Source organism: Capricornis sumatraensis, chromosome 22 (genome assembly GCF_032405125.1).
Source record: "Capricornis sumatraensis isolate serow.1 chromosome 22, serow.2, whole genome shotgun sequence".
NCBI classification, from domain to species: Eukaryota; Metazoa; Chordata; class Mammalia; order Artiodactyla; family Bovidae; genus Capricornis; species Capricornis sumatraensis.
In genome coordinates this window covers 13,265,380-13,277,220 of record NC_091090.1, presented here as the reverse complement: position 1 = coordinate 13,277,220, position 11,841 = coordinate 13,265,380, and the positions used below count along the sequence as shown (strand labels likewise).

The following is an 11,841-nucleotide window of genomic DNA, read 5'->3' as shown; positions in this document are numbered from 1 at the left end:
GGCGAGGGGCGCGCGCGCGCCAGGCCCCGGCCCCACACGCGAGCTCCGGAGCGCGGCCGCCCCGGGGACGCCCCGCGGGACGCCGGGAAGCCGCGCGCCCCGCCCCGCGCGGCCGCGCAGCCCGCGGCTGCCCCCTGCCGCCGCGGCGTGGGCGCTGCAGCCCCGGCTGTATCCGCCTCCGGATTGGCGGCTCCGGCAGTCTCCGGGCCGGCTGCCTGCGGCCATCGTATTGGCTGCACCCCGATACCGCGGCCCCGCCTGTTTCCCCGGGTCCTTTGATCACGCGCCTGCTGGCTCTTCCGGGGCCCGGGAGCCAACCGAGGGCGTTCCTTTCCGGGCTGCAGCGGCGGGAGGTAAGGCATAGCCGGGTTGCATGGGCTGCAGAGCGCCGGTACAGGTCCACGCCTCGGGGTGTCGGGATTCCAGGATACTCGGGTCGCTCTGCGCCCCCTTCATGTTTTCCTACCCTGGCCTGAGCCTCCCAACGCCGTGGGAACTACCCCTCACTCTCCCTTGCTGGTCCGCATCCTAGGGACAGCCTGTCACCCTTCCTACCTCAGAATGTCCCCTCGACCACGGGACGGGTGTGCGACTGGGCGAGTCCGGAGCCCTCATGGGCACCGAGACAGGCGGCTCAGCCCTTAATCTCCGATGGAAACCCAGGCGAACCGGGGTCACGGACCTCGGAGCATCTGCGTGCAGCCACCCGCGAAGAGTCTCCTTGCATCTGTCATGGGAGCTGACCCTCTCCACTTCCGCCTGTCATGCCAGGCCAGGAGGGGAGGGACCCGGGCGGAGCCCCGAGTGAGGACCAGGGGGAGGTGACATCACCTCGCAGATGCAGCCCAGCCCTGCCCACTGGTGTCCGCTCTGGCACAAGACCAATGGGGGAGACGGTGCCCAGGTTCTATGTCTGGAGTGACACCGGGGACAACGAAGGCCCAGGAGCTATAGCCTGAAGTGTAGGCACTGGACCAGGATCAAGGGGGGGGGGGGGAGGTCCTCCAGATGCTCCTGCTTCACCCCTTGGCTGCAGTGAGGACCCCGTGTTTTAACTTAATCTCTCCATTTTGCTTCACTGGAAAGCTTCTGGTAGCCCAGTGCTCCAGGAGGAGGGGGTGGGAGCTGGGGACCTCCACCTAATCTTCCCTCAGTAGCTAGTATCTGCAAACGTTTGGCCAGCACCAGCACCTGAGTGAAAGCCCCACCCTGGGCAGCACTCAGGCCCCGGGTCTGGCCTCCCCTTGGTGCCCCTGGGTAAACCCCAGGATTTGCTGAGAGTCACTGGAGGGTTCAGCCCAGCACACTGACCTGGAAGACCCCCTCCCTTCCCTTTCTAGGACCTGACCTTAGTTTTCATGTATTACTGTCTCAGGGAGGGATCCAGAGCCTGGCTGTCACCCTGGGTGGAACTGACAGCCTCCTTCCTCCTCTTCAGACTTCCTTCATAGCTCAGTTGGTAAAGAATCCGCCTACAATGCAGGAGACCTGGGTTCAATCCCTGGGTTGGGAAGATCCCCTGGAGAAGGGAAAGGCTAGCCACTCCAGTATTCTGGCCTGGAGAATTCATGGACTATATACAGTCCATAGGCTCCCAAAGAGTTGGACACGACTGAGCGACTTTCACCTTCACTCTCACTTTCCCCCTCTTCAGGGAGCCCGGGGGAGGCACCCTCCCGAGGTGGTACTGGCCCATGCGGACTAGCGGGCCCTCCGGCTGCCGATGTCATGAGTAACACCACAGCGCCCAATGCCCCGCAGGCCACCAGCGACTCCATGGTGGGCTATGTGTTGGGACCCTTCTTCCTCATCACCCTGGTCGGGGTGGTGGTGGCTGTGGTAAGGAGCCTCCACACGTACACACACCCCCACACTCTTGCTAAGGCAGGGGCGAGTGGGCCCAGACCAGCCTGTTCACAGCATCTCACTGTCCTGCCGCCTCGGGAGCAGAGGCTCTCGGGAGGGGAGGGTGTGGAGGCAGGTCCCTTTCCCCCATGGGCCATCCTGGGCTCAGCCTCCACAGTGCTGTCTCTGTTACAGGTGATGTACATCCAGAAGAGAAAACGGTGAGTGTCCCTGTCCCGAGTGCCCCCCACTGCATTCTGCTTAAAAGTTCCTCCCATAGGATCTGAGATGCCAGCATACACGTAAGATGCCCTCAGCCATTCAGAAGACAAAACTGAAATTCCCTGCACGCCACTGTTAGGTTTTTTCTTATCCAGACGTGTGTCCTTAGAGCTCTAGTGTACCCTGAAAGGCACCCGCTGGAGGTGCCCTGTTGGGGGAAACAGCGGAGTCAGGTGTCTGCAGGGAGATGTAGGGTGCCGTGGCTGAGCACCCCTGTGCCCCCCAGGGTGGACCGGCTTCGCCATCACCTGCTCCCCATGTACAGCTACGACCCTGCCGAGGAGCTGCATGAGGCCGAGCAGGAGCTGCTGTCAGACGTGGGGGACCCCAAGGTGAACACTCTGGGGGGACGGAGAACCAGCAGGGGTGGGCCTGCTCTCCTCATAGCCCTGAAGCCAGAACCTGCTTCTGCCCTCAGCCTTCACCATTTGGGCCGGGGCCAGTCAGGTACCTCCCTGCAAGCTGTGCTGTGGCCCGCTCTCCCCTGCTACAGGTGGTCCACGGCTGGCAGAGTGGCTACCAGCACAAGCGGATGCCCTTGCTGGATGTCAAGACATGACCTGAGCCCCCTGATCTGCCCCTCCCCGAACCACGGGGTCTTGATTGCCCAGGGCCCCGCAGCCTGCTGCCCCCGCAGCACCCTTCCCTCCAGCCCGGCTCCTAAGCCCTGCAGAGCCACCAGCCTCCACTGAACCCACCCTCTCACTCCCTCCTAGGCTTTCAGTCCTTTGTGGGGTGAGCCTACCTACCAGCCACTCCCAGGAACTAATGAGAATGTTTCTTCCTGGGGTGAAAGGGTGGCTGGGATTACCAGGTGGGGCTTTGCCCTTCCATGGGCACCTTTCTCTAGCCCTCCCAGACATAGCTTTGGAGCTGTTCCCATGGTGACAGGGCCTAATGTATATTCAGTATATATATTTTGTAAATAAAATGTTTTGTGGCTAGGGGTATAGTTGATTTCTTCAAGAGGGGCTTACCTTCCCTGTAGTCAACTCCAGTGCCTTTTCTTTTTCACTCAACTCACTAGAGATCCCTGGTTTCTAACATTCCCTATTCTAGGCACCCACCACAGAAAAGACTCAGTCCAGAAAAGGATATTTTTTTATTCAAGTAACTGCAAATAGGAAACCAGAGGGGAGCCCCAGGCTGGGACAAATAATGGCTACCTCCTCCCTGACAGAGCAGGGGGAGAAGGTGGCCCCTACACCTGACAGTCAACACGGGCCCCCTCCCCGCCCGCCCTCACTCTGCTGCAGCATCCTAGGGGCAGGACCCCACCTTCCCTGGGACTCGGGGAGTTGGTACCCAGCCTGCTTTGCTCCAGACCCCTTCCCCTAAGAGCTTCTTGGAGGAGGGGGACGTGGGCAGAACAGGAGGCAATGAGGATGGACATTTGGCGCTGGTAGCAGCAGCAACGACGGATGTCTAAGAATGAAACATTTAACAAAAAACAACACAACTGTCCAGAGGTAGTTTGTGAACAGAGGAAAGATGGAACCAGAACCTTGGGGGTTGGGGAGGAGCAGAAGGGTGGGAGTGGGCGAGACTAGCTCCTCGTTATTAGTGCCCCGAGGGAAGGGAGGAGGGGAAACTGAGGCCTGGAGCGGAAGCAGACAGGGGTGGGGAGTGGCTCCAGCTCAAGAGGCCGCTGCAGGGAGCCCAGGCCTCCTGGGCCTCACCTGGATAAAGGGGACTCTTTCCATCATTGCAATGGGATTCCAGGGTGAGGGCAAGGTCGGCTGGAGCCTGCCTAGAGCTGGGAGGGGGCTTACATTCCTACCTTCCTTCCTGAGCCCCCAAGAGGGTGGCCCCACCTAGTGTGGGAACAAGGCAAGGCGGGAAGGAGAGGGGGTGGTGGGGGGCATCTCGGGGCAGTCACCCCTCTCCAGTGGCCGCACCTGCTGCCGCTAGTACAGTGAAGCGGGGCGTGTCCAAATGAGAGAATGAGATGGGGCTTGCGCCCCTCTTAAGGCCAGGGGAGCCCTCCCAGGCCCCTTATCGGGAAGCCAGAGGGGAGAGGCAGAGGGGATCCCCAAACCGAGAGCCCAGCCAGCAAGGCCCCCACCACGCAGGGAGCAGGGGTGTGGCAGCGCAGGAGTGGCTAAGTGGAAGTCAGCTTTGTTGGGGAGGGCGGCTGGGTGAAGGGTCGCTGGGACCTGAAATCAAAGGGAGCGGCTCCCCACTCGGGCCGGGGACCCTGTGGCAGCTGGTCTGCAGTGTAGTGTGGCGGGAAGGGCGCAGGTAGGGAGCGGGGAGGGCCTGGGGGCGGGGGGCGGGAGCAGAGTGGAGCTGTCCAGTCCCAGAAGGAAACTGCTCCTCGGGAGGGAGCCGGCGGCGGTCACTGCTCCTCCTCTGAGGACTCCTGCGAGATGCCCTCCTCTTCCTCCTTCTCCTGCAGGGTAGGCAGGGCCATCAAGAGAATGCCAGGCCCGCTCCCTCCTCCGCTGCCGCCCCCAGAGGCCAAGCTCACCACCCCCCCACACCCGGCCTCTCCAGAAGGGGGATGAGTCAGGGCTGAGTGTGTGGGTGACTCAGCAACCTCCACGGCCCAGTTTCATTCATAAAAAAGGAAGAATTTAAAGGGAGGGAAAAAAAAAACCACACACGCTGGTCTCACACACAGCCAGGCCCCTCAGCCCCCAGGGGCAGGGGGCTCCTGGCAGAGCACAGGGCAACCCTGGGCTCAAGTTGGCAAGGAAGTGACTGGTCCTGGGATGGGAGACGGCAGCCAGGGAGAGGAGAAGGGGAGGGCAGGGGAGGCTGGAGGCTGTGAGCCCCCTCCACTGAGGGTACCAGGTGGCCTCAGCGGCCCGCAGGGGCAGCTGCTAGGCGGTGGAGTGGCCACGGCCACAGGTTGACCCCAGGCCAGGGCGGGGAGCGAGGGGAAGTGTGTGCCGGCCGGGGCTCACTCACTGGGCGGGAATGTCGGGACACCACACAGGGCCCCCGTGCCAGGCACAAACTCCAAAACAACCCGTTTCCTGTTACTCACTCTTGGGGCCCTGCCAGCACCCCAAGCCCCCCTCAGCCGGTGGTGGCTCAGCTCACACAGCTCGAGGAACAAGCCGCAAGGAGGACAGGTTGCAGGGGCCCAGCCTGCAGATCTCTGGGCGCAGCCCACCAGCCACCACTCCCAGCTGCCTGGGGGCCCAGATGGGGGTGGGGCCCCTCAGCTCCCACCCAGCAGGCTATGACCCAGCCCCATTCTGGAGCTGAGCTCCTCTACTGCTGCTGCTTAAACCCCTTCTTCTTCTTCATTACTACAGTGGGGGAGCGGGGCAGGGTGGGGAGATGCTACCATATGACCTCAAGGTCCACCCTAGAAGTTCTGACTCTGAACCAGAAGCAGGGGAAGGAAAAGATAAGAACCACCCCCAGTAAGGCAGGGCAGGGAGTCTAGCCTGGTTTGTACCTGGGACCCTACACTTCTCATGGACACAGCTCTTCAGAAGCCCTAGGCTGAGTGCCAGGAGTCTGAGGGCCCTGGACAAACCCTTTCCCCTCCCTAGGCCTGGGTGAAAATGTGAAGTCCCACCATTGCTGGCCCTGCAGGTCAGGGAGAGCCATCTCCCTCTGTGCGCGCACAGGATGGAGCATCACTCACTCTTTAACAGTCTCCCCAGAAGAACCAAGCTGCCTCTGCCCCAGTCACCTACCAGTTTTTTGGGTCTGCCCCTTGGTTTTCTCCCTGGAGTTGTGGTGGTTTTCTAGATGGTCAGAAAAAAGATCCACTAAGTCAAAAATGTCCCCGACGGTGCCCACCCAATGACCAGTGCCACAGACGGTGAGGGACAGCAGGGAGGGGCGGCCCGGGACTCCCACCCCAGCAGGCCCACCCGAGTCCAGCTGGTGATGACTGGCCAGCCACACTGCCCCCCCACCCCAACATACACACACGCCCCCCAACTCCCTCCTCCACCCATGACTCAAGAGGATATGAGTCGTGTCTTAGAAAAAATAAAATAAAAAACAAAACAACTTCTCTGAAAGGCTGATGCCACTGTGAATCTGGCCTCCCCCCTCATTCCTGCAGGAGCCAGGGGACCTCCCACAGAGAAGGTGACAGTCTCAGCCCAGGGTGGAGCTGCTCCCTTGCCTCTCCAGACCAGGAAACCTGCTGGACACCTTGACTTCCCCACTGTCCTGGGCGGGCCAAGGCCCAGAAGTGAGACCTCAGTCACTGCCCCCTTCGCCTCCATTGGCACAGGCCCGTCACCACCCATATGCCAGAAGCGGGTGCAGAGAATCAGGACAGACCAGGCCTCCCATGGCTGCTGTCAGGGCAGAGGGCCCCCCATAAGCCTCACCCGGGTCTTGGCGGCACCCTTGTTTTTGCTCCCCTTCGGTCGGCCCCGAGGTCTCTTAGGTGTTGGCACTTCACTGGGCTCCTTCTGCAAAGACAGATGAGACAGTCAGAGACGTGGAAGCCACCTTCCCTGCCCCCTTTCAGGACAGAGCCCTCTGCCCCAGCCCAGCAGTGGTCTGCCCGCCCCCGCTCCAGAATGCACAGGAGCCATGGCAGGTAACCCTTGGGATTCAGGTTCTCCATCTGACATTCTTTTGCAAAGCCTTTCCCCTAGCTTCTCTGCAACAGCAAAATGACAAGACACCAGAAGGCCTCTGGGAAGGGTGTCGTGGGGGCAGAAAGACACGAGATGGCTCTGCCCACACCCCAGCTCAGCCTCGGACCAGCTCGCAGATCTTGGGCCAGATGCTGAATGAAGACAGGACAGTCTGCAGCACTGGGCTGTCATCACTGCCCACCCCACCCCCACCTCCGCCAGAAGGCAGGGATGCAGAAGAGGAGAAAGGATGCCCCTTCCCCTGGAAGGAGCCTCCAGCTCTCCCTGCAAACCAGACTCCCTCCAGGCTGCCTCCTAGGGAGGACTCATGTCCGCATCTTGGAACCCCAGAGACCCCTGCCATTTGGGCCACTGAAACTTTAATAGACCCGAGATAGAATAAAAAGCTGCTACATAATGCACAGCAGCCGGGCAGTAAAGGCACATCAGTGGTGGTTTCCCAGGGCGGCTGCCCGTGGGCTGTTCATCGCCCAGTAACCGCACACCCCTTCTGACACCCCTCAATGACAAGCCCACAGGCAGCAGGGGGGGGCCAAAGGAATCAGACTAAGGGGGTGACTTCTCCACACGTGAACAGGGCTCTGAAAGAGGCAGATGAATTCCACCGCCCATGAGACTCCTCACGGCTCCTCAAGAGCTAGTACGGAGATTCCCAGCGGGGGCGGGGAGGCGTGCCTGGGGCCTGGTGGACAAGGATCAGCTTCAGTTCCTTTCCCCTTCTCTCCCCCAGGAAAGGAAAGGAACAGGGCTTCACCCACAGCTGCACCCTCATGTGGGACAGCTGCCTCTCAAGAGAGAAACCAAGGTCTCCACCAGGTAACAGGTGGCCCACACAGCCTGACTGGCCAAGCTCCCCGGGGTGCCCAGAACCAGGGCTCTGAGTCACTCTGCCACCAACTCCCCAACGCTGTAAACTTTCTGAGCTTTTACAGAACCAGGCAGAGCCCAATGCAGGGTCACTCAAGGAAGCCCACGAACAGGTGATGGCCCCTGCCCCGAGATGAAGAACTCCAGAAACGGACAGGAAGCATTAAGTAAGTTAACAGAGTGCTACCACGCATACCGCTGGGCTTACATATGTAAACGTTCACGTTTCTATAATTCATCTTTGTTGGCGTTTAGTCGCCAACTCTTTTATGACCCCACGGACGGTAGCCCGCCAGGCTCCTCTATCCATGGGATTTCCCGGGCAAGAAGACTGGAGTGGGTTGCCATTTCCTCCTCCAGGGGATCTTCCTGACCCAGGGATCGATCCCACATCTCCTGCTTGGCAGGCAGATTCTTTACCACTGAGCCACCATACTTCAATACACTGGTCCACAATGGACTGGAAATAAAAGGTGAGTGGTTTACCAGTGGAAGCTCTGGCCTGCATGACTACAGGCTCACTCCTGGCTTGAACTCAGGCTCAGCGCTCCCTTGGGCCACACTCCTCTCCCGGGGTCTCGGGTACCAGGGACGCGTGTGTGGGGAGCGCACATACGTATAGGAAGGATGCCGCACCCTGCCAGTCCTGTTTTCACCTGCCAGGATGCCAGAAACCTCCCCAGCCCCAAGAGGTAAACCAAGGCGAAGGTCTGGACAGCCAGCTGCCTCCTGCCAGCGCAGCCCCAGGGCTCACCGGAGGCTGCTTGCGAGGCCGGCCCCGCCCGCGCTTCTCAGCGCCGTCCTTCTCCTGCTTGGAGGCCAGGGGCTGGCTGGACTTCGAGCTCGACTCGCTCATCTTCCCTCGTCAGCAGAGCAGGCGAGGAGCCACGGCTGGGCTGCTGGGAGGCAGGGAAAGTGTTTTAGATGAAACTTCTTGCGTTAGCCACCTCCAGACCCTCATCACTCCCGCCCAGCAGGAAACTGCCTGCTCCCAGGGACCCCCAGGACTCCCACCCTGGCCTAGGGTTGTCTGCCCAGCCCGGCGTGCAGGCTGCAGGGTGGGGCTGGGCCGTTGGCCCTAATCAGGGCCTTATCTCCTGCTCAGAAGGGCTCTTTGTTGCCCTGCCACCCCCACTCAAGAGCGCAGCCAGCCCAGACCTGGCTGTGGGTGAGGCCGCCCTGGCTGAGGTGTGGGCGAGATGGTCCTCATACTGCCAGGGCCCTCCCCTCCACTGTGCTGCCCCTTCTCTTTTAAAAGCAAGCCAAGCCTGGGTAGCTCGCGGGGAGCAAGGGAAGAGAGGTAAGCAAGGAATGAGCCCTGCACATCTACCTGGCAGCCATGCCATCAGTCCCTGGGCCACCTTGTCCACAGCACTGCCCAGGGCCCCACAGGTTCTCTCTGCTTCCCTCTCCCTGGGCTAAACCTTGGAGGGTCAAAGATGCAAACAATTTGCGAAATGGGGGCTAAAACCACACTGGGTGAGGTGCGGGGAGGAAAGGAAACCACCCAAAGCTGAAAGGGGAGTCTCCTCTTCCCCTCAGCCCACTCGTACCCATCTGAAGTCAGATGGGATCTTTCTCTTTGATGCCTCCTCACATGAGGGGCAGGGACTTCTCCAACTGAGAGGGAGAAGACACTAGCTGACCCCCTGAAGCCCTAGGAGGGCTGATCCTCAAAGCACCTTGGTCCTTTTCTAGCATATTCCCTCTTCTTAAGAAGACTGTTTGGACTTAATCAGTCCTACAAATACAGAATTCATGTAAAACCACCCTCTGCAAGGGGCACCTGCACCTGTATTGGGGAGTCTCTTCCAGAGGCTGAGAAAGAGCAACAAGGGGCCCCCACTCCTATCCTCCCAGTTAGTATCCCCAAGTTACAGACAGAGATTGGTCTTCGGAGGCTGCCCTTGGCAAAGGGTGGGCCCAAGTGGCTCTACTTCCAGAAAAGCCCCTCAGCCTATAAAATGGAGGTAATGATGCTCCACCTGTCTTGCCTACATCTGCAGCAAGAATCAAACTAGGTAAAAATTAAAAACACTTAAACAACTGAAAGGTTCATTCCAATCAAAATGAGAACTAGAACATTTGAAAATGACTCTCCCTTTTCAGATACAGACTATTTCCAATTTTAACCCAAAGAGAGGAAAGCCTGTCTTTTTTGCAAACTTGTGATTGTTACGAGGGGCCTAAGGCCCCTGATTCTCAAGTATTGAAATGCTCCAGACGGCGAGGCTTCGTCTGGTAATTATTCCATTTCATAATATTTCAGACTTGAAGACCCTTTTAAACAAGGTGGTTGGCGATTTATCCTGCTCCATCATTAGTGGCTTGGCCTGCTCTGTAATTACAGGCAGTGATTAGAATCTTACATTACACCACAGATCCCCCTTCAAAACTAAACATCAAAATTAATCAGCTAAATGAGCGCTGACCTCACATGAGGTTTGCTGGAGGCCCCCTCCAAGAGGGGGTTCTAGTTGGGCGAAGCCAGCCCCTAATCCCACAAGGCCCAGCCCAGCCTGCCTGGGGACCCTGTTGAGTGCGTCTGGTATTTCCCCACTTCTTGCTGCTGGGGACCCTTTAATCCGCTCACCCCCACCCCAGATCCAGGCCTCCATGAACTGAATTAAGGCCTGAGGCCCTCTCTGGTGAGACCAACAAATGCTTGTCTCTTCCACCTGTTTCTGAACATCAGGGAGGCCTGGCTTGGAGAAGCCACGTTTGAGGCCCAACTTCAATCCTATCGTCGGTAATAAGCCCTTTCGGGCCTCAGACTTGTCCTCTCCACACAATGTGGGCGCCACAAACGCTAAGGCAATCCGTGGGCATGACTCTAGGAAATCACCAGGGGGCTGCCTCGTTTCCTCCCAAAAAGTAGCCTAGAGAAAGGGTTGATGAGGTGCCCAAGGTCACAGAGCAAATTGGAATGGGTTCCTGGCGACCCTTCTCGCCCGCCAGTTTCCTTACCCGCCCGGGGGCTGGTAAAACCCCTGTCGCCCCTACTCCAGACCCGGGCCCTGGGTGACTCTGCAAGTGTCTGCGCCCGGCCGTTGCTGGTCGACCGGAGGGACGAGGGGCCGGAGCGCGCGGGGGGAGGGGTGCAGGCGCGGGAAACCGGTGCCCTCCGACCGCATGCACCGCCACGAGGGTGCACCCGGCCCCACTTCCTGCCAGAGGGGGCACCCAAGCCCGCCTTGGGGCAGGAAACCTGGCGCGCGCGGGGGAGAGGAAGAAATCCGCCTCCCTCCGCGACTTCCCCGCAAAATAAAAGCCCCAGTTTAAAAAAAAAAATGAAACGGGGAGTCAAAAGGACTAGTTCCAACAGAGCCCAGCAAAGCAGAGAAACCAGTTTGTGGGGGCGGAGGGCAGGCCGGGCCCGGGGGGCTGAAGAGGCGCAGGCCGGGCCAGAGGTGGGGTCGGGGTGAAGCCCCAAACCCAGGCCAGGGAGTCGGCCTCGGCTGCGGAGCGAGCGCCGGGATAAAAGGCCGAGCCCGGAGTTCAGGCCGAATTGCGGGGTTCCCGCCCATCCTACACCCCCACTTAGAGAACTTCCCCAGGCTGCGGGGCCGCCCGGCCCCGGGCTCTCCCGCCGCGCCCCAGCCTGCCCCTCTCCCCGCCCCCACCGCACAGGCCCGGGCTCGGGCTCGGGCTCGGGCGGGAGCGGCGGCCGCGCGAGGTGCACCGAGAGCCGCCGGGTGCACGACTCGCGCTCGCCGCAGCCGCGCACCCCCTCCCCCACCGCGCGCTTCTCCCGGGTCCCCGCCCCCCTCACGGCGCCCGCGGCGCGGGGGCAGGGGTGCGGGCGCCCTCCCCGCGCCGCCCGGCCCCCCCGCCCGCCCCCCGCGCCGCGCGGCCCTCCCCCGCCGGCGGCTCGCGCAGCCCCGGCCTGGGAATAAAGCCGGAGGCGCGCGCTGCAGCCCCGGGGCGGCTTGCAGGAGGGGGCGGCGTGCGGCCGCGGCGCGGGCGCCCCCCTCCGCCGCCGGCCCCGGGACGGACTCACCGCGAGCTCGGCTGCCGGCCTGCGGTGCGCGCTCCGAGCTGCCGGGAGCGACGGTGTTGGGCGCTGAGGACCGGCCTGGCTCCGCCGCCGCCGCCGCCGCCGCCGCTGGTAGCAAATGCGGATCTGAAACCGGGAGAGAGAGCAGAAGCGCTCAGAGGCCGCCGCCGCCGCGTGCTCGCCGCCCTAGCCCCCGCGGGGTATTTATATGTCACATCCAGGCCGGGGGGGGCACAAAAATATTCCACCTCCCCCGAAGGATGGCGA

The 11,841-nt window shown here is 61.0% G+C and overlaps 3 protein-coding genes across 4 annotated transcripts in view; 1 reads left to right on the top strand and 2 right to left on the bottom strand.

The window, feature by feature from the left end:
• The first annotated feature begins 253 nt into the window (after window positions 1-253).
• On the top strand, window positions 254-2,973 carry SMIM29 (small integral membrane protein 29). Of its 2 annotated transcripts, none has more exons than XM_068961049.1 (5): window positions 254-353; window positions 1,655-1,779; window positions 2,041-2,066; window positions 2,354-2,459; window positions 2,621-2,973. In XM_068961049.1, the coding sequence occupies exons 2-5, from the start codon at window positions 1,729-1,731 to the stop codon at window positions 2,684-2,686; spliced, it is 249 nt and encodes an 82-aa protein (XP_068817150.1). In that variant the 5' UTR covers window positions 254-353; window positions 1,655-1,728; the 3' UTR covers window positions 2,687-2,973. The 2 variants fall into 2 exon arrangements, with proteins under 2 accessions (XP_068817150.1, XP_068817149.1); XM_068961048.1 differs by having other exon boundaries at window positions 1,655-1,839.
• Window positions 2,974-3,389: 416 nt separating this feature from the next.
• On the bottom strand, window positions 3,390-11,669 carry HMGA1 (high mobility group AT-hook 1). Its single transcript, XM_068994358.1, has 5 exons — window positions 11,578-11,669; window positions 8,332-8,476; window positions 6,435-6,518; window positions 5,784-5,834; window positions 3,390-4,519 (listed from the first exon to the last, which is right to left on the bottom strand). Exons 2-5 carry the CDS (start codon window positions 8,431-8,433, stop codon window positions 4,466-4,468), a joined length of 291 nt encoding a protein of 96 aa, XP_068850459.1. The 5' UTR covers window positions 8,434-8,476; window positions 11,578-11,669; the 3' UTR covers window positions 3,390-4,465.
• LOC138069667 (collagen alpha-1(I) chain) overlaps window positions 10,577-11,841 on the bottom strand; it is a 60,996-nt gene continuing 59,731 nt past the window's right edge. The window contains exons 9-10 of the mRNA XM_068960997.1: window positions 11,206-11,700; window positions 10,577-10,744 (exon numbers count right to left, since the gene is read on the bottom strand). Coding sequence (XP_068817098.1) covers window positions 10,577-10,744; window positions 11,206-11,700 — 663 coding nt within the window. The remainder of the gene's footprint in view (window positions 10,745-11,205; window positions 11,701-11,841) is intronic.